Genomic DNA, 21,411 nt, shown 5'->3' with positions numbered 1-21,411 from the left:
ACAGAGTTAGCCATAAAGGCTAATTTCATCTGTAGTTCCTGTGCATACAATCAATACAAACACAACACAACATAGGCAAATTAACAAGCTTCCATTATCAAAATAAGGACTAATAATAGCAATTGTTAATAAAACCATCATAAAAATAAAATGTTATTTTAGTTGAGTTTCTCTTCTTATTTATCATTTACCACAATTTTTCTTTGTAATTTAACATTTACTTCTGAATCAAAACAAAACTGTTTCCCAGCTGCAAAGAAGTTAATTACTCAAGCTGACGTATTTTTGATTATTTTCAAAGGGATTGACTTGATCTTGGGCTGAAATTAACACCCAATAATGCACAACAGAAAATTAAAACATCTAATTAAAAGTGAGTAAATTACCAACACTGAGTAAAAACATGCAGAAGTGTTGCTGCTCTTATTTTGGTAGTTTTTCCTGCTCTTCTGTTCTCCAGACTTTGTGCTACTTACAGTCTTCATCATGAACGCATCGACGGGTGATTTCATCCAGGACCATATTTGGGGGGCAGACAGGAAGGCAGCCCTCTACTCTGCACAGGAAACACGTTCACAAAATAAAAGCCTCAACATGTCAGCTCCAATTAAACCAAACTGATCGTTTCGCATCGTGTTAGAAACAGGTAAAGGTCAAAGGTCTCACTGTGGGATGGTGACGCAGGACTCGGCGGACGGGTCGCTGCAGGTCCTGAAGCAGGGGCTGATGCAGGAGTCGTACCGCCACTGGCAGCGAGGACCCGGAGGGCTGTCTGGTCTGGGGCCTGAGCAAAAAACACACATAAAAAAAATAAATTACCACCATAGATTACTTTCTTTCATTAAGATGGCCACCAGGTGGCGCTGTGAAGGCCGTAGAAAGTTAGAGGGAAAATTAAAAAGAAATTTAAACCCATCATATTTTTTATATCTTAAATTTTTCATCATTATTTTTGTTTTCTGTCATTCAATCATATTTTAAAATAAAACAATAGTGAAAATACTTTATTTAAATGTTATTTTTGATGCTAACTTTCTGATTGGCCACCAGTCAAATTTATTGAGCTGATTTGCTCCTCAGGTTAATGAAACTAGCAAAAAAAGGAAACATTCCTGAAAAAAAAAAAAAAAAAAAACACAAGAAAATACCAGCATAAAATAAAATTTTATGCAATTAATGTAAAATATTACATATTTTCTTTAAATTGAAACAGCGGATTGAGATGAAAAATTGTGCAATGAAGTCATAAAATATTATCTGGTCATAATATGTTAAAATAAAATCCTAACTCAGGCTGCATTTATGCTAAATTAATATAATAATTAATTATTATTATTATTAGTTAGTGCGTAAAACACTCTTGCGTCTAAATTCATATTTCTGGTCCTACAGAATCAATCAGGCGTTAAATAGGAGACATGTGTCTAAAATAACTAATGAATTTAAGGTGAACATTTTTTACTCTTTTTAGTCGGAATTACCATCGTCAACCTTACTACCCCAGTTTTTATACACTATTAAAATAGTTTAGAATGACGACCAAATGTATTTTTTCTCCAGCTTAAGGTGTAAAATATTACAGTAGCAATCAAAACGTGGCTCTTTGTTTGCTGTATCAGCATATTTTTACTCAAGTAAGAGTAAAAAAGTGTTTGGTAAAAGTCTTCTCAAGTACTGGGCATCTGATCAAATTATCAATCATATATATTTAAAAATTACATCCTCAAAGGGCCTTTGTTTGAAAACTCTGCTGTGCTGTGACATTTTTGTGACTCTGACCCGTCATCTGAACAGCGACGCCTTGCGGAAACCGTAGCTGTGTCTGAACTTGAGCAGGTGGAGGCGGGGCGTGCGTGCAGGAAGAAGCCGGGTTTGGCGTGCGACTCCAGCGAGTTGTAGCCCGAGATCCAGGTGTTCCTGTGGAGGACGAAGGTGGCTCCGTCCCAGAATGCATCGCTTCCCTCCCACTTGGCCAGCCTCACCTGAGCGCTGGCGCTCGCGTGCAGGAAGTAGTTCGGTCTGTCAACGGCTTCAAAGGAACCCGCGATGAATCTGTGGAGAGGAAAACGAACGATTGATGTTTTCTAATGGTTTTGGAAAACGCCTACACTGCAAAAACAGAAAATCTGACTTTAACGCACTTAAAAAAATCAAAACAACAAAAGACACCTACCTGTTTTTTTGGCACTAAGCTAATGTTTGTTAATGTCTGGAAAAGGAGTCGTTTCAAAAACCTCCCCTGCCTCGTTTTACCTAGCAACCCCAGCTCTGTTACCTAGCAACCCAAATGAAATTCAAATGTGTAATTAGCCGCCGCATGCACCGTTCACACTCCAAAAACACAAAATCTTGGAGCACATAGGTCCAATTTCTCGTGAAAATATCTTAGCACACTTGAAATAAGACAAAAACTGACAAGTAACGTTTTAGATACAGCAGCTTAATTTAAGTAAATAATTGTTCAATCTTGACAGGAAAAATGTGCTACTTCCATTGGCAGAATGTTTTCATACATAACCATAGGAAAAAAGTATTTTTATAATTTAAAAACTTTGCCAGTGAAAATGTTTTGGTTTTTTTTTAAAATAAATTTTAAGGAATTACTTAAACTACCTCTTATTTATGCTGAAAAGTCACTTATGAGTTTGTTTTTTTTCTTATTTCAAGTGAACTAGGATGTTTACACTAGAAACCAGACCAAAAACACTTGGTAAGATTTTGTGTTTGTGCAATGAAACTCCTTTAAAATGTGTAATATCAGCTATATTTTAAGAGACTGTTATGGTTTTTAAGTAAGAGCAACTCACTCTCATTTAAAAACCTGCTCCTCCAATTCAAATGACAAATAAAAACAAAAGTAATCCTGAAGACTGAAAACAAAAAACACTTTAAAGATGGAGCGAAAGTTATTATTTTAAGGTAATCAGCATTGAACAAACTAAAATATATAAGCATTAAACTGGTGAAAATGAGTGTTTGAAGAAACCAGCAGGAGTTGGAGCAGCTTGTTGCAGGTTTGGCTGACTGTCAAGCCTGCAGCTTGAGTTGCTATATGAGTGTTTGCCAATCTGATCTCTGAACCCTTTTACAATGAGTCCATCGCCTTCATCGGTGTTTTCACAGGAGAGCTCAGATCAACAGGAAAGGAAACGGCAGGAGTGAAGCCTGGCTGGCCGTCAAACGGCTGCACACCGAATCTGGTTCACTGAGAAGTTAAACAGTTTACGAACAGATTCAGGGGTTTTGCATAGAAAAATAGGCTTTTCAATGGAGTTTATTGTGCGCAACGTCTTGATATGTACAAATTAAACTATTTTGTTAGTTTCTTAATAGATTGTTGTTTTCTTTGTGAATGGCCACAACAACATAAATGAACAAGTCTACCTGTTAACTGACAGCTCATAATAATAACTCATCACTTTCCAGTGATGTTCAAACACATGGAAATCAAAAATAAGTTTTTAATTTACTATAAATGTGTGAATTATTAACATTTTAGAGCTATTTTTAATTTAGAAGCACAATACAGAGAAATAGACCTGAGTTGCTTTGGCAGAAACAAAAATCATCTCCTGCTCTATTAAATATGAAACCATTTCTCATCAAAGGCTGTTACATAGTTCTGATAATCCGGTAAACTCGGTTTAGCCCAAAATTACGACATTTGTTTCATTTTCAGCTGCTGCGGCTCATTTTCACACTCCTGTGTCAAACAAATCAAACAGTCTGAAAAAACCTTGTTCCCCTCCTCACCTGTGGGGGCGCTGCACCAGAACTACTAAAGGAAATCACATGAAAACCTCTAAACTCAACTTCTTTCTTAAACTGTAAACAAAATGGTGTTAGTAGTTGGAGGATTTTTCTTTAGTCTAAAAATAATGAGCCAGTTTTCCCATTGACACAAGACTAGCATGTTTGTTTTGCTTATATTTACCCAGAATTCCTGGTTTTCCTCCAGACTACTACTGTCAGTTCTTCAGAATCATTAAGCTGAAATGAAGTATAATGTTTGCTTCATTTAAACTAAGAACTAAGCTTAAATGAAGCTTAATGTTAGCTTCATTTCAGCTTCTTTGAGCTGCAAAATCTATATATTTCCCACCGATCACAGTATTTCTTCCTTCCCTCTAAGTTCCTGCTTCTCAGTATTAATTCTTCTGGTTAAGAGAAGAAAAGGAGCAGATTCTTGATGGTAAATCATCTTTTCTGCATGTGATAATAATAAATATGAGCTCACCGTGTGGTCGAGCTCTGCTGAGGCCCGGCGTCATCATAAACTCTGCGAGGATCCCAGGAGCGGCGCCGGCGCTGGTGTTGACCCGCTGCAGGAACACGAAGCCGCTGGACCGGCTGGCTACCAACAGGGACGTCTGATCCCAGAAGGTCAAGAGCCTGAACGGACCTTTACCCAGAACTGCAGGGAGGAGACGCAAATTTTACAAGAAACCAAACAACTGTCAATTTTATGCATTATTGTGTTTCTGTTTGCAGCTTCACTTATTTTTGTTCAGAAACAATAAAAATGTCTTCCATAGTTCTAAATTACTTTTGTAGAAATTAATGTACATTCAGCATACAAAGGAGAGGTTTGGTTTTTTTACCTTTGTTGTAGAATTCACAGTCATATGCTGCAGAAAAGAAAAAGAAACAGGAATTTTGAAAAACATTTTATAAAAACCTTGCAATATGTCACAGTATTATTTGAACAACGATTATGCATGAGGGCCAACGGACTATATACACAGTAAATCTGTGAGAAAATTCCAAAATTAATTTAATAATTTTCCAATTTTTCAAACTCAGAAATTTCCAATTTTTTCCTTTGAAATATTTCTAGATTAATCCCAGAATTTCTATTTTTGTCTCAAACTTTCCCCCCCATCTATAATTGCCCTATTACACCATCATAAGTAGATCTATTTATTGACTAATTTAGCACCAAATGAGGTTTATGAATTTCAAATATTACTTATTTTATCCATTTATGGTTTTCAATTAAAATGCAATTACCCTGAAATGAACTCACTTAATTTCAATCAATGCTCATCTCTAATTAATATGTTATGCATCAGATTCAAATGTCAAATTTAAGGAACAAAACCGCAAAAAATATTTGAAAGAACTTCAGGGGGAAAAAAACTCTGCTTGGAAAAAAGAAATGACATCAGACATCTGTTGTGTAAAACAAAAAACAACCAATCAGTGTGAGGTTTTCCCTTACGGCAAAGAGAGGGCGAGCGCCAGTCGACAGGAACGCCCTCATGGCAGCAGCGCCCTGCGTACGCCGCCACGCTGGTGCAGAAACACTCGCAGTCGCCGCCGTGGCTGCAGGCGCATGTGTCAGCCAGGCAGTTCATGTAGAACCAGGTGACATCCACCTGAAGACACGTAACAGATCTCAGGTAGAGAAAAAGGTTGTTGTTTTTTCATTTCATGTCATTTATTTGCAATGTTTTTCAAACTTTTAGATTTATTACACACAAAGTGAATCATTTCAGGAGTTTAAGTTGATTATAGCGTAAAATAAAACAGATTTAGTCACCCCAGAAAAATAAAATCTTATTTAAGCAATGATCATCAATGAGCAAGAATCTTCCATTGTAGACAGAAAAAACAAAAACATTTTGGGACTTATCTCTGAAATTTTCTATAAAAAATTGGAAATTTCTTAATTTGAAAAATTTTAAATTGTTGAGTTTAAAAAGTTGAAAATTTGAGATTAAGCTCAGAAATGTTCTTTAAAACCCAAAGAAATTTCTGACAATAATAAAAATTTGCTAGAAAAAGATTTGAAAATTTGTCATTAATCTCAGAAATTTCCACATTTTTTCTAGGAAGTTTCTGAGTTTGAAAGTTGACAATTTAATCATAAAATCACTAAAAATGTGAGATTAAGTCCAGACATTTTCTAGAAAAAAAATTACATTTCTGAGTTTTGAAACTCAGAAATTTACGGTACTTGAAAAACTCATAAGAAAGTAAAAGTTGAAAAATTTTGCCTTTTGAAACTCAACCATCCACATTTTTTCTTGCAAATATTTCACTTTAATGCCCAGAAATTTTGACGTTTTTTTCTGGAAAATTTCTGAGATTAATCTTGAAATTAAATAAGAGTTTTCTGGTTAAAAAAGAAACAACAACCCTTTTTTTCTGCCTGCAATGACCCTAAACTGCTGTCATACAAAGGAGATGTTGATCGAAATTGGGTTTGAACCTGGTCACATACAGGAAGACACATGAGTAAAATAGAGATCTGTTGTAGTGCCACTCCTCACCACCGGGTGGCAGGTCTGAAAGACTTCACTGAGCAGGACGCCGCACTGACGCTTTGCAAACGGCTCTCTGAGAGGACTGAGGCTGCAAGGATGTCTGATGTCTGGACTGTTCACACACTGACCACACAAACACACACAGAAAGGGGAAATTAAACCCTGAATATGATAGAAAATTAAGTATCAATGTTACAAACACATATGAAAAGAAACTTGTAGTATTGTCAGAATAAAGTCATATTACAACCTTACTCTCGTAATACTATGACTTCTTTTTCATATTATTTATAACTTTATTTGTTTATTATTGATATTATTACAACTTTATTTATTGTATTATTTTGACTTTAATATCGGAATAGTCATAATAGTATGTCTTCATTCATGACTTTTTACCTATAATAAAATGACTATCTCTATATTATTTGTGACTTTAAATAATGTCTATTTATTATTTACTACTTTATTCTTATTCTCATTACAAATTATTTATTTACTATATTACTACAACATAACTATGAGAATAAAGTTGTAAAAATACAAAAATAAAGTCACAAAAACACGAGAATGAATTCATCGGAGAGTAAAGCCGTAGTATTTGGATTTAACGCTAATATAATTTTTTTTTTTTTACTAATTTATTCTCCAAACTTTATTTGGAGGATAAATTATTTGTTTATTTTTTCAGTAGGGCCCTAATACTCCATTGCAGAAAATACAAGAGTGCAGTTTTATCTAAAGTGAAATGTCGTGGTTCATTGTTAAAACATGCAGATGAAATGACTCAGTTTGACTTTTCTCTACAGTGAAATATAAATGATTTTAGGACGCTCCGCTCACCTCCATGGCCGTCCAGCTGTTTCCAAACTCCTGCGGCGTCGGCGAGTCGATGTTGTCAGGTGTCTGCATTTCGTTGACCGTCTTTAGGTCAAAGTTCCCACACAGGCCGCTGAGTTTCCCCTGAACACGTCACATTATCTCACTTTGCTCTTTCTGCTCATGAATGTTGAGCAGAGTAAAAACAGAGTCCTACCTGCCAGCGCGGTCCAACCTGGATGTGAACCGTTGTCTTGCGGTCCCACAGCACCGTCACGTCTTCTTCTGGGAAGTGAATTATTGTGAAATATCCAGCTGGCCAGATGAACATCTGCTGCTTCTTGTCGATCACACTAGACGGATTCTGAATGGGATTTCGGATCTAGTTACCGTCTTGATTTATACAGGAAACATTTAAAAGACAGTCAAGATGGCGCTTACTGGTTTTCCAGAATCATCATCGAAAGATATGAAGGATCCGCGGATATTGATCAGAAGGGATTTCCTGCAGATGATTCCACTGTCAAAGCAGTCGACGTTCTCCACCAAAACGCTCAGCATCACATCAGCGCTGCTCTGTGGATGACAGGACACAAACGTAAACCGTGTTCACCCCGAGTCCAGCAGCCCGGGACCCAAAACCGAAGCATCTGGTCCACTTTCAGCTGCTGTGTGCAAAAATCAGTTATAAATCTCTACATTCAAAGAGGAAGTATTATGCTAAATTCACATTTTGCATGTTCTTGTACTTCACATTAAGTTTCTACTGATGCTACAAACAACCCAAGCACTTAGAAAGAACATGCAGACAATTTTAGGCAACAAGTTCATGTTTTTTGGTGTTTTCTGTTTCAAAAACCTCCAGAATGTAACGTCACAAATCGTGAGATTTGTGACCCTAGGGTTGCTCTTACCCAGCAACCCTAGCAAAGCTCCAGCACATTTAGTCAGCTGGTTTCACCATTTTATGTGCTGCACAATGGATGCTGGAAACATAAGTGCCATCCAGAAACCATTCTGGTTGTATTGAACACGTTTTGTTAGACCTATCCTAACCTGTTTATGGAAGCAGAACAGGTTACCTTTAAATGGACGGACAAATGATTGTTAAGTACCTTCACAAGATAGACCTTGCAGGCCCCGATGTAGTCAAACAGCAGTCCGTCGAACGTCCTGTAGTGCCGATCACCGTAAGTTGTGCACATGGAGGGACACGGACGAAACACGCACTGGAACATCCCCTGTTGGCAAACACTACAAAGAAAGAAAAGCTTCAGTGGTTTAACATCAACTTGTTCCCACTTACTGCAGGAACCGCTTTTCACCTCTAACCATCTCCATTTGTAAAGAGCCTTTGGTTTACCGAAGGCAGAAAAGGGCTGGTCAATTGGCCAATTGTGCCATTAAGCTGTCATCTACATCATCTTCCCTGGCTGTGACTTGAAGGAAAAGGACAGGAGAATAACCCAGATCACTGAGAGGTTTCTTTCACCAGCCAGGGACGGTTTGAAGCAGATGGAATCAGAGACATGTACAAGAGGCTGCTCTGTTTCCAAGCCCTATTCTCTGCCTCGTGATAACAAATAATTACACATATCACATGGCAACTTCTGCTGCTCTGACAGACTCACAACTCAGTGGTGTCAGGATAAACCTTGCAGCCGAACATTGTTGGAGATTTGTCTTCATTCTGAGGTAATTCTTAAATTTGTGATAAGAAACTGTGAGATAATCTTGCCATATACATGTGAACTTACCACTGGTAGCAGGGGGAGGAAACTCGGTCGCCAGGGAAATATTCTTTCCCTTTCCACAAACAAGGGCAGGCATCAGGCTCAAAGCACTCATCCCCGTGTTTCAGTAACCTAGAGAGGGGAAATATGAGATCAGGAGTTCCTGCTTTAAAACAAATCAAACCGAAATTATGCTCAAGGTGCAACTGGGAGATTGTGTAAGTCAGGTGACGTAGGCAGGGTTCCTACCGTGTTTTAGTGTTAAAAAATGTTAAAAGTTACTAAATCTGGTCTGTTTGCTGAATTGCCTGTAGCACTGGATCATAGGAACATCAAGTTAAGCAAGTATTTTTGGACTTCCTATATCAGAAATACCTCATCCATCTCACCCAAGAGCTGGATGAGGTAGTCAAAGACTGACAAGTCAAAGTCTCTCCACTGACGAGTGGATCTGGACCAGTTTTCTTCTACCCCAAATGGAAGATTTCTAAAATCCTCCTGCTGTGACTCTTGGGATAATGGCAGAGTGATGATATCATTCTGCACTCATTTTGGATATGCAAGGCATCAACCTGAGTCATTATAATCCGATTCTTTCCATCACCAGAGCTCATGCTATCTGAGAGGAATGTCTTTGCCTCTCAGACATCCCCCTATAAATCTCTCCTTCCTTAATTACTCCAAATGACAGTAGCTCAATCCCAGCACTTCACCTGCTGGTTCTAACCTTCATCCTGGTAGTTTCACTGGGTTTAAACACCTTCAGTCCTTCAGGTAAAGAGACACAAACAGAACCACATCATCTGCAAACAGAAGCACTAGAGTCTGATTCTCCGAAAAGAAATTCTGTACAAAGAGGCCAACAAAGGGCAACACTGACTCCAATACTAACTGGAATCAGTTATTCTCTTTGGAATGAAGACCCTTCATTAGAAGGTCCTAAATTACCACCAAGAATTAGATCAGTAAATAAGTTTCCTGGAGTTTGTTCCTGGTTCATCTTGGACTCTGGCAGAGATCTCTGGGGTGGATCTCAGGGGTAGTTATGTGGAGAAGAGTGGCTGGTTTTGGAAAGTCTGAGTCTTTGATTTTATTGCAGGTGATGTATTCCTACTGGCATCTTCAAGACATGTTTTCCAGAATGTGCTAAGATGGGATAAGAGTCAGCTTCTCTAAGGGACAACTACTGAACTTCTCTCCGTAAAGGTCCATGTGTAGCTGAAGCAGACAACGGTCAGGACACTAGCCAGGGAACTTCTTGGCATCCTCCGTAAATGAGCTGGCATCTGTCGCCAGAAGGCTTTCTTCCATGAATGGGAAATCTCTGCAACACAATCTCGAATAAAAGGAGAGCAATAAAAGGTCTTTAACCAAACTGTTGGAAAGTAATGGCTAAAAAATTGAGTCCAAAAACATAATGTTGAAGAAACGTTTGGTAAAGGTATGCTATCAACTTCCTGTCATCTGAAGTCTGAGTTTGCCTCTAGCTTGGACTCATTTGTGAGTTCACTGACAGATGTTGGCTTCCAGTGCAGGAACATTCCAGCAAATGAAAAAGAGCTTCAAGAGTGGGCAGCTGTGAATGAAAAGGAATAACACTCGTTCGCGACATGAGAAATCCAGACAATTAGGATTCTCAGAGATAGAGAGAGAAAACCAGTCTTTGTCTGGATGCCTACATTTGCTCTCCTCCACTCTGCAGCACCAGGCTGATAAGTATCTTGTAATATGCTGAACTGAGCTACACTGGCGAGGCAGCAGACAATGACACGACACACTGAATGGTGCCGCCATAAACCCGAGGTTCATCTGAGTAGAGTTACACGACAGATAAAACGCCGCTAACAGCTTCCTTTATCTGCGCGCCAAGCGGCCGTATTGATTACTCTGATCAAGTTTCTGCAATCACTTATCCTCCCGACCTACCAACATGTCACCCATAAATCCGCACAGCTACAGCCGGTCGGGGTGAATTTAATTTCATGGGACAATGTAAAAGCGCAAACTTGAACTCTACAGGGTTAAGAAGTTGCCTCATCTAATTTGTCACCACAAAATCAAAGCAAAGATTTGTACATTTAATTATAATAAAAATATTTTCATCTCTAGTCAATAGCACAGATTCTCAATTGATCTCAGGTCTCCAGCTGCCTCTAACGGGTTTTGTTCCAGGATTGTGATTATTTCCTGAAGAAAAGACCACAGCATGACTCAGTCACCACCGTGCATCAATGTGCCCATGTTCAAAACTACTTCAACAAATTTTTACTCAAGTAAAAATAAAAAGTAGCTGTCAAAGAAATTACTCAAGTAGGAGTAAAAAAGTATTTGGTAAAAAGTCTATTCAGGTACCGAGTGACTGATCAAATAATCAATCATTTAATATTTAAAAATTAAATCATCAGACATTTAAAGTTCAGTGGAAATTTTGTTAAGGACCTTTAGGAAGGTCTTTCCTGGATTTTTACCAGTTTTTAGCATCCATTACTAACAGATAATGTTCATCTGGCAGTAATTGTATTTCCTTGCAATCACACACCTTCTCTTCCATAATTTTCCTCACTCTTATGCTCTAGCAACAAGAAATCTAGAAATGCCTGGATTTATGAGAGAAACATTGTTCCGAAAATGATCAGGACTAAATCAAAAATCCTGACTTGAAAAAGGTGAAGCCAGTGGAGAAACTTTTGAACTGTTGACTAAAACTGGCTGAAAAGTCTAGAAGAAGTCGGGGGGATTTAAGACCTTTGCCCAGCATGATGTGTACATATAAACTGCAAACTGATACCAAATTCCAGGAAACCGCAGGCTTCTGTTTTGGACCTAAAAGTTCAGGTTTATATGAGTTCAGCTGCCACAGAACGAGGGAATGAATGGTCGACATTTTGATCATAAACAAAGTGTTCCTTTGTGAACGAAAAAAACACAATGGAGTCCTCAGTCAACACGGCAGCTAATTATTTCCCATTAGAGGTTTCAAAGTCCTGCTGCAGATAAATACCACACAGACGAGTTGAGGTTGCTTTTCATTTTTATCTTTGTTTCTTTTTTGACTTCTTAAACTAAAGCCTTGCTTTGTGTTGTCTATTTTCAGTCCTTTAGCTAAGTAGATAGCGCCAAACTCAGCACAAATCAGCGTTTTCAGCGTTTGTCTGTTCAGACTGACATAAAAACCAACAACTCTGTTGATTTACTGTAACTAACCCAGCTTTTAAACACAATGCATGAACGGGTTGCATTGCAAAACACAAAGTCTTACAAAATATTTCTGTCTAGTTTCTAGTGCTAATATCTCAGAGTAAAACAAGTTCACTTACAGGAAATGCTTCAGCAAGATATAGGAGCTTTGGAAATCTCAATTAAGATATAGATAACACACAAACAGATGTTTTAGTAATGCTAGACACCTTGCTTATTAAAACCAGTAAAAGATCATTAGTCTGCAGCACTGTAAAATCAAGAAAATTTACATAAAATAAAAATATTAAATCAGGACAGCCAAACCTTAAAGGGGACATGTTATTCAAAATTCACATTATGAACATTTTTATTCTTTTATTTGGGTCATAACTGCTTTTTAAAACAAGTAAAGTTTTTAAAAAGAAACCCCAGCACTTCTTTGGTGATAAGTTCAGATATTTTGGTGTCTGGAAAATGAACCGTCTAAAAAACCCTCCCAGTTGTTAAGTCATTCAACTGTCACTGCGTTGTAACCTAGCAACCCCAGTTGAGTCCAGCACGTTTGGTCAGCTGGTTTTGCGCTGCTGTATGCTCTGTACAATGGCTGCTGGAAAAATATTTTGTTGTTCACTTAACAGCCACAAATCACTCGATGCATTCTTGTAGGTGGTGCAGGAGGCTCTACTTCTGCTTTTCAAGTGTGTATGGTTGTATAAATGTGCATCTGTTCACAGCTATTTTAACATGCGAGTGCAAAGGTTGAGTTTTGGAGGCGTGGCCAGCAGCAGCTTATTACATTTAAAGTGATACAGGCCCAAGAACAGCTGATTCTGCAGAACTCACCAAACTAAAATCTCATTATCTAAGAATCATTTTGTCCAAAAACGTAATAAAACATGTTTTCTTTTCACTCAGACCCATCCTAACCTGTTCAAGGAAGCATAATAGGTCACCTTCACGTCAAAGCAGAAACTAAAACTCAGACTGGTGATTCAGGTTGATGGAACCTCACAACCTTTAGTCTCTTCATCAGAGCTGAATCATCGCTGACCGTCAATGAAACGTCTTTGTGGCCATATTTACCACTAAATAGTTTCCCTCTCAGGTTTCAGGGAGTTATTAACCGCTTTTATCAAGGCCTGAACATCAGGTCCAGAGTCTGATGTCATCGTAAAGGTCGTCTTGTTTAATGTGTTGAACAGAAACGCCAGTCAGCTTTACACACTTTAGATGACTTATGAGGCATCTCTGCACATCTCTGACCTTTTCACAGCATCTTATTGTGTTTCAAATTAACCTGAAAACCTAAAACAATAAGCCAAATCCAAAATTAACAGATGCATCAAAAAAAACAAAACAGGAAGGATTACAGGGATCGTTCAACTGAAACAGACCTAAGGTTGTCTGTCTGCATCATCTACAAGCTTTAAAGACTTTTCTGTCTCCAACGGATGAATCAGAGAATCCTAACCAACACCAGAATAATTAAATACGAGTTAATAACATCCGTGGCACAAACAGTTAGATTTAGGAAGCAATTACTTCTTTTAAAAAGAGTCAGGTTTATTTATTCAGCCAATCAAGTTTATTTCTACAGCAAATTTCAGGAAGAATAGAGGAAGAAATGCTTCACATTATAAAAACACCAAAATAAAAGTCATATAAACACTATTTTAAATAGATCATAAAAATCATTAATAAACATCATAAGTTGGTCAGTGTTTCTTTCATTATTGATCAAAAGCCACTCCAACCAGGTGGGCTTTTAGCCTTGATTTAAATCAATCAGTGTTTCAGCAGTTTTGCAGATTTCTGATACTTTGTTCCAGATTTTTGGTGCATAGAAGCTGGATGCTGCTTCTCCATCTTTGGTTCTGGATGCAGAGCAGAACCAGAACTGTTTATATTAGTACACTTGAAATATAGGAGCGTGTTTTAGGTTAATAATTTCTTTAAATTGATTTAGAAAGTATTAGTTCCACTGCAAATAATTTCATTTATAACAAGACATTTTTAACAAGTCATAAATGAAATAACCCTAACTTTTTAATCAATATTAAGAAATTATTTTCTGAAAACAAACTCATATTGTGCTGTAAAGTTACTTGGAAGTTGGTTTTTTCTTATTTCAAGAGAACTAATATATTTTCAATAGAAACTAAACAGTAAATACTTTGTAAAATGTAGTGTTTTTGCAGTGTAAAAATAAAGAAAGTAATGAACAGTTGTAATCCAGACCAGAATTAATCTGGATTTATGATCCTTTTGTTATTGTTATTACAGGAACCAGATGAATGTTTCCCTTTCCATGTTTGGTTCTGGTTAATCAGAACCAGTTGGTCTCCAAACTGATCCAGTTGGAGTTTGGTTATTTTCATGAGCTTCCATTCATAATAAATCAAGCTGCTACTCACCCGGGCGGACAGGCACAGCCAGAGATGCAGGGCTCATGCGCAGAGCAGGTGATGTTGAGCAGGTAGGACTCACAGGTGCGCTCACAGGCCACGCCCCTTCCTGCTGATTGGCTGTTCGCCCCATCTGAGCAATTCAGGTGGAGCTGACCCGGAGGGCAAAACCTGTCTGCAGAAAGTCAGGAAGAAAATTACAGAAAAATCTCAGCCAAAAACATCGAAAGCACTAAAAACTGAATCAGGGATCATCTTACCAGTTTCTCCAGTCTGGGGAACCAGTTTACCATTAAGACACACTCTGTAGGGGAACATGAGGGTATGTTACACATTCAAATATTAAAACATTTTAAAGAAGAATAAATGTGGTCAGCAACATGGCTGTATGCTAGCATAATGAAATGATAGCATTGTGCTAGCATTATAATAGCTAGCACAATGCTATCATTTCATTGGGCTGAAATGCTAAAAGGTCGACAGCTTCTGCAATGTTTCTCTTTCTATCTCTGGGTGGCTCTTCAGCAACACTCAGAAAAATCTCCCTTAAAAATGCTAAAGCACCAAAATTTAAATGAACTGATTTTATTTAATATATAAAAAAGTTTACACAGTTAATACATAAACTAACTGATAAATTAAGCAAACAAAGGACGGATGTTTGATGGATCTACAGCCTGGAAATCATTGTTTTGTTTTTATTCTGTTTAATTCTCTCAATCTTAAATCTTTTCCAGATTGTCTTAATCCAGAATTATTCTCATTTTGTGGTTTGACTGAAGACAATAAAAACCTGAAGCATCTTGTGAGAAAGAAACATTAGAGAAGATCTTACTGAACACCTGCTGATGTCAAGATCACGTCTCCGGGTTCGTAGTCGGCTCCGAGGAAACTGCAGGGACACTCGGACCTGAGGAGGAACAGGAAGACGTTACGACAACAAAAACACTAAAAACATGGAATAAAAGCTCATTATTTCACCTCAGTGAGTTCCAGTTCAGCAATATCACTCAAATTGTTCTCCTGACCCACCTCACAAAACTTACAGGTCCAGTTTGAATATAATTAAAAGGCTCCAGTTGTTCACACAGAATCAGATTCAGTTTCATATATTCTAGTTTAATATGCTTCACATGATAAAATAACACAAGTTGGTGTTTTTTGCTTCTCCACTGCAAAAAAAAAACACCAAATCCTTCTGAATATCTTTTTATAATTTTTATTGCAAATATCGTAGTACACTTAAAACAAAAACTTTTCAACAAAATGTAAGTTTGTTTTAAGTCAATAATTAATATTGATTCAAATTTATTAGTTTCACTAGCAGATTATTTCACTTGTGACAAGACAAATAGTTCCTGAGGAATCTGCATTTTTTTATTAACACTAAGCAATTATTTACTTAAAACAAACTCTTATGTTTTGCTGAAAAGTTACTTTTAAATTAGGTTAGTCTTATTTCAAGTGTAATAAAATATTACTAAATATTCCTAAAGACTAAAAATACTTGGTAAGATTTAGCATTTTTTGAAGTGGAAAAATAAAGAAAGTAATAAAAGCAACTTGTAGGAATTTGTAGCTTTAAGCAAATTCTGGAAAATAGAACAAAAAAAAAAAAACATAATAATACAAGAAAAACCAACAGAGCATTAGGTCCAAAATAAATGTTTAAATAATTACAAGGATTTTTAAATAATTCTTGTAATTTTATGACTGTACTCTCTTAATTTTACTTTTTTGTTTCTTATGGTTCCTACTATGCCCCTAATACTATAGTAAAACAAGAATTGCATAAAAAAAAATCTGCTACCGACACGATGAGTCTACCTAAATGTGTGAAGAGTTATGTTATAGTGAGTTTATGTTTCCCTAAACAAACCATTAACTGTAAGTGAAGAGGGCTTAGAATCAGGAAATGTTTGATCAATGAGAAAACCTCCATAAAAAAGAAACTAATAAACGTAATGTTACAGTTTAACGTAATGTAAACCATACATTAAGTTAAAATGTATCCAGTTTAAAGTCAAATCAGCCTCTGTACTACAAACTCTTTCTCACTGGTTATCAGATATCTGTGTCGTCCCGGCCCGAGCGGGAATGAAAAGGGGGTTTCAGGGTGGATTCCTGGGTGTAACTCTATCACATGCTAAGTAAGGCACTGCGCTGCAGTGGGATGTAAAAACCCGGGACATTTAAGAGGAATTAGGCTGCAAGTTTTCCAGGGCGGAGCGCGCTGAAAGCCAGGGCTCAATTATGGGGGTCCTCGCGCTCAACAAGGCTTTCCACTTAAGGGCTGACCCCAGATCCAGAGCAGATACAAATATCACTCTGAGACGGTTTGTTTGGTGGAGAGCTTCCAGCTCAGCAGCCGTCTGCATGGAAAACGCTGGAGCTGCTCCAGCAGCCAACACGAAGGCGGAGGTTCAAACTCCTCAGTCGACACCCAGACAATTTTTCAGCAAAACAGATCAGAAAGGCATATAGACCAAGTCAAACAACAAAAATACTAACTCACACCAAATAAAAATATCGTAGTACACTATTAGACAGACAAGTGACTGTAATGACTGTAGGAACTGCAGGAAAAGCTAAAACTGAATAAATACACTGCAAAAACAAGAAATCTTATTTTTATGTCTAATGCAGATGGAATATGTAAAAAAACACTGAATTTTGAACTTGTTTTTTAAAAAAAAAAACAAGTTCATGTTTTTGGAGCCATTTCAAAAACCTCACAATCGCTGAGTCACATTCCACAGGCACTCCGCCGTTACCTAGCAACCCCAGCTAAGCCCAGCCCGCTACCTAGCAACCCCAGCTAAGCCCAGCCCGCTACCTAGCAACCCGAGCTAAGCCCAGTCCGCTACCTAGCAACCCCAGCTAAGCCCAGCCCGTTACCTAGCAACCCCAGCTAAGCCCAGCCCGTTACCTAGCAACCCCAGCTAAGCCCAGCCCGTTACCTAGCAACCCCAGCTAAGCCCAGCCCGTTACCTAGCAACCCCAGCTAAGCCCAGCCCGTTACCTAGCAACCCCAGCTAAGCCCAGCCCGCTACCTAGCAACCCCAGCTAAGCCCAGCCCGCTACCTAGCAACCCCAGCTAAGCCCAGCCCGTTACCTAGCAACCCCAGCTAAGCCCAGCCCGTTACCTAGCAACCCCAGCTAAGCCCAGCCCGCTACCTAGCAACCCCAGCTAAGCCCAGCCCGTTACCTAGCAACCCCAGCTAAGCCCAGCCCGTTACCTAGCAACCCCAGCTAAGCCCAGCCCGCTACCTAGCAACCCCAGCTAAGCCCAGCCCGCTACCTAGCAACCCCAGCTAAGCCCAGCCCGTTACCTAGCAACCCCAGCTAAGCCCAGCCCGTTACCTAGCAACCCCAGCTAAGCCCAGCCCGTTACCTAGCAACCCCAGCTAAGCCCAGCCCGTTACCTAGCAACCCCAGCTAAGCCCAGCCCGTTACCTAGCAACCCGAGCAGAACTCCAGCAGAAAGTTCGGTCCGATGGTTTTACCTCTATAAGCAAAGGCTACTGGAAGAGTCAAGTTCTCTCATTCTGGAGAACTGAGCAGACCTGACGGCCTTACCTGTGCACACAGGTGTGTGTCCGGTGGTTGTAGAAGGAGCCCTGGGGGCAGACGCAGCCCTCCTCGCAGTCGCCCCCGCAGTGCTGCGGGGCGGCCAGGGAGGAGCAGCGCCGCTGGCAGGCCGACACACAGGTGCCATACTGCATGGTGGCAGGACAGGTGACAGCTGGGACAGGACCAAGTTTCATAATAAAGTTAGTTTTATTGTGAAAGTAAGAAAAGCAGAAATGAATGATCTTTTCCCTGGATCCTCACCACAGTCCGATATGTGCGCTCGGAAGTCGACGACGATGGAGAACCTGCGGCAGTGCCGCGCGTAGTGAGCCAGGGCGGAGCAGAGGCAGGGCGTGCCACACCTGCAGGTGTCTGCGCGGCACTGCAGGTGGAACGAAGTTGGGCTGAGGTACTCATGACAGGCGGCGAACAGATCCTGGTTCAGGATGTCACACATCTCCGAGGCGTAGCTCACTGAGCGCCGGGGGGAAACACAGGAACGAGGTCTTCATCACATCACTACATTTCCCGTTTTTAAACTTTCCAGTATCGAGTTTTAAGGTTCAGATCTGGAAACGTTGTTGAATTATTACAGTATGTAACTCAATACATAAAGTTGTAGTTTTCGAAGATTTAAGTTTTGAAAAATCTGGATTTTTTTTCCCCACCAATCCTCTCCTTGCGCAGAGTGATGTCAGCACGCCCAGGGCGGCCATCTTGTTTGACAACTTCTACTTTTCTGGACCTTGAATTCAGGTCATCTCTATGATGGAAAATCAGGAACAAACTAAAATTTCTAAATTTTTATTACGGGAATATAGTAAAAATAATATGAGAACAAAGTAGTAATTTTATAAAAAACAACAAAAGGTAAAATGAGGAAAGTTGAGCACTTCGTTAAATCATACATTTGTGTAAGTTTTGCAGATAATACTAAATAATCCAGTGAAATCACAAAAGAGTTTAAACCGGAGTCTATTATAAAATTCGCTTGATTTAAAAATGTTGGGCGCCTTTAGTTAGTCTCAGAGTTGAAGTAGGGAGCTTGAGGTTAAATGCAAATACACACAGTTTTAGCAACACTAGCTTATCACAGCTAGCTTTACTAAACTTCACTCAGTGTTTAATTTCCATGACAACAGACTCAAATCACCAATGTTTATCCTTTTACAGATTAACTTTTCTGAAAAGAAATGACTCTGATTAGAGCTGGTTTAAGATATGAGGCATACAGGCAGTTACCCAGGGCGACATTTCAGGGGCGCACAATCAATAAATAGATATAAACACAAACTAACTGCATTTTATTTCATCCCAGAGTATTAGATAAGTTCCTGCATTTCAGTTTGTTGGAAGACCCAGAACAACTTGTGTGAAATTATATTGCATTTTAAAATGGTACAAATTCCATCACAACAATGTTTTAAGAAAATCAGCAAAACCTCTGATGGGAAATGTAAGTATCCCCTAAAAATGGGTCAAAGCTGGAACAGAATCAGATATTTAGCACGATTAACCTGTTTGGTCGACAGAAACATGAATTAGAGAAACGAACCGGCCTGTTGGTGGGTGTCACAGGGGTCGAGCGGCGGCGTGCTCAGGCTGAGGGAACAGGCTGACGACACCTTCCAGGCATTTCCAAACAGGTGAGGGGTGCTCTCAATCATTCCTGATGGAGATCTGCAGGAAATCACAGCCTCATCATGGAGCATCATCAGACATTAAAACAATCATCTGGGATCTTCACAGCATAATATTGATTTATATTGATTTAAAAAAACAACATCCCAGTTCCACTGGGAAATTATTTCACTTCTGACATTTTTTCATGTTACAAGTATAAAAATCTACCAGTGGAACCAGTAGCAAGGAATTATTAATTTTATAAAACCTCCTGTATCTTTTTGAAAACTTACTTATAAGTTATTTATTTTTTTTAAAGTGCACCAAGATATTTAAACTAAAAACTTGACAAAAAATAATGGGTAAGAATTTGTGTTTTTGCAGTGCAGTTCCCATTTAGCGCATTAGTATTTTTGCTAACTTTGAAAATATTTAGCATTTAGCTTCCCCTGAACATAGTGCCAGGGCTGGATAATAAAAAAATGCACCACAACATCGGTATTTCTAATCAGTGGATTCTGATAATTATTGATTATTTTTTTGATTTATATATCTGAAATACTGCCAGATTGTTTCCTGTTGTATCCAGTGTTCATTCCATCCCATTGTTTAAATTTTCAGGCAGTTAAGAATCAGTGATGAAACATTAAACTGCTGCAGCGCCAGTTCCTCAGCAAGTTGTTGCTCGGTAACCAAAGAGTGAATGAGTTGCTAGGTAACCAAAGAGTGAATGAGTTGCTAGGTAACCAAAGAGTGAATGAGTTGCTAGGTAACCAAAGAGTGAATGAGTTGCTAGGTAACCAAAGAATAACAGAGTTAGTTGTTGCCACCAAACTAACTGAACTAAAGTATTAAAGGATTGAAGGATTTATTATTGTCATTCCAGGTCCCAGAAAAGAAATGTATTACATAAATAAAATATAAATTTGTGTAATAAATAAATAAAGTAATATTACAGTAAAATTAAAATATTAGTAAAGTATTAAAGCCTTTCCTCTGCCTACATGTCCCAGAATGCCAAGCGGTTCTATATCGGAGTTCCAATTCTATATATTGAATATTCTATCATATGTATTTTCTATAGATATTGATTAAGTGTTTATCGCAATATATATTGTTACTGATCAAATCTACTAAGCAGTTTTATAAACTTTCAGCTGAATAAAATTTGACGTCTGTGTTAAAAGTTCTGACCCTTTTCTGATGTCAGCCATACGACAGTGATACTAGCAACACTACGTCCCATTTTCCCATAATTCATGGCATTTTTCTGTTTAAAATGAGATTAGCAGAGGCAGGTGGCAACAAAAACAACTAATTCGGCCATATAAGTCATGATTTCCTTATGCTAATGAAACCATCTTCACAACCACGTACCAGCACAATAAAATTAAATCGACACTTTACAATGTTTGTTATTCTACATATCTTGGTAATAATTAATAATAATAAAAAAAACCAATTCAAACCATTGCACTTCAAAATGCATCGAAAAGGCAGGTACATTAAACAGCTATTTAATGTAAAGGGATGGCTGCAGTTTCCCTATGACTGCCACTTCAGCCATCAGCGGTGATGTATATCCACTTAAAGCTGTCAGACAACATCCGGCACATTATGGTCGGCACAGTGGAGCCCCTTTTCCACTAACAGTAAATTCCTTGTTGGAGCGGCGTGCCCAGTCGGGCGCTAATCTGGTCGGCCTAAAAGAGCTGATCAGAGAGCGCGTCTTTTGATGCCGACTCGTGTGCATTACAGAGGGGAAGAGCACTTCACCTCCCTCCTGTCACCTGAAACAGGAGTGTGCGC

The 21,411-nt window shown here is 38.6% G+C and overlaps 1 protein-coding gene across 1 annotated transcript in view; it reads right to left on the bottom strand.

The window, feature by feature from the left end:
- The window catches only part of LOC129364358 (otogelin-like), a 53,614-nt gene that overhangs the window by 17,474 nt on the left and 14,729 nt on the right, over positions 1 to 21,411 (bottom strand). Inside the window, 19 exon segments of the mRNA XM_055036935.1 lie at positions 477 to 556; positions 667 to 777; positions 1,763 to 1,853; positions 1,856 to 2,052; positions 4,234 to 4,414; positions 4,602 to 4,628; positions 5,222 to 5,378; positions 6,276 to 6,392; positions 7,113 to 7,232; positions 7,306 to 7,452; positions 7,530 to 7,664; positions 8,204 to 8,342; positions 8,846 to 8,953; positions 14,416 to 14,581; positions 14,667 to 14,710; positions 15,242 to 15,316; positions 17,986 to 18,151; positions 18,241 to 18,453; positions 19,535 to 19,676. Coding sequence (XP_054892910.1) covers positions 477 to 556; positions 667 to 777; positions 1,763 to 1,853; positions 1,856 to 2,052; positions 4,234 to 4,414; positions 4,602 to 4,628; positions 5,222 to 5,378; positions 6,276 to 6,392; positions 7,113 to 7,232; positions 7,306 to 7,452; positions 7,530 to 7,664; positions 8,204 to 8,342; positions 8,846 to 8,953; positions 14,416 to 14,581; positions 14,667 to 14,710; positions 15,242 to 15,316; positions 17,986 to 18,151; positions 18,241 to 18,453; positions 19,535 to 19,676 — 2,416 coding nt within the window.

This window comes from Poeciliopsis prolifica, unplaced genomic scaffold, assembly GCF_027474105.1.
Source record: "Poeciliopsis prolifica strain line A6 unplaced genomic scaffold, Auburn_PproV2 SCAFFOLD011, whole genome shotgun sequence".
In the NCBI taxonomy this organism is placed as follows: Eukaryota; Metazoa; Chordata; class Actinopteri; order Cyprinodontiformes; family Poeciliidae; genus Poeciliopsis; species Poeciliopsis prolifica.
This window is presented reverse-complemented; position numbering and strand designations above follow the sequence as displayed.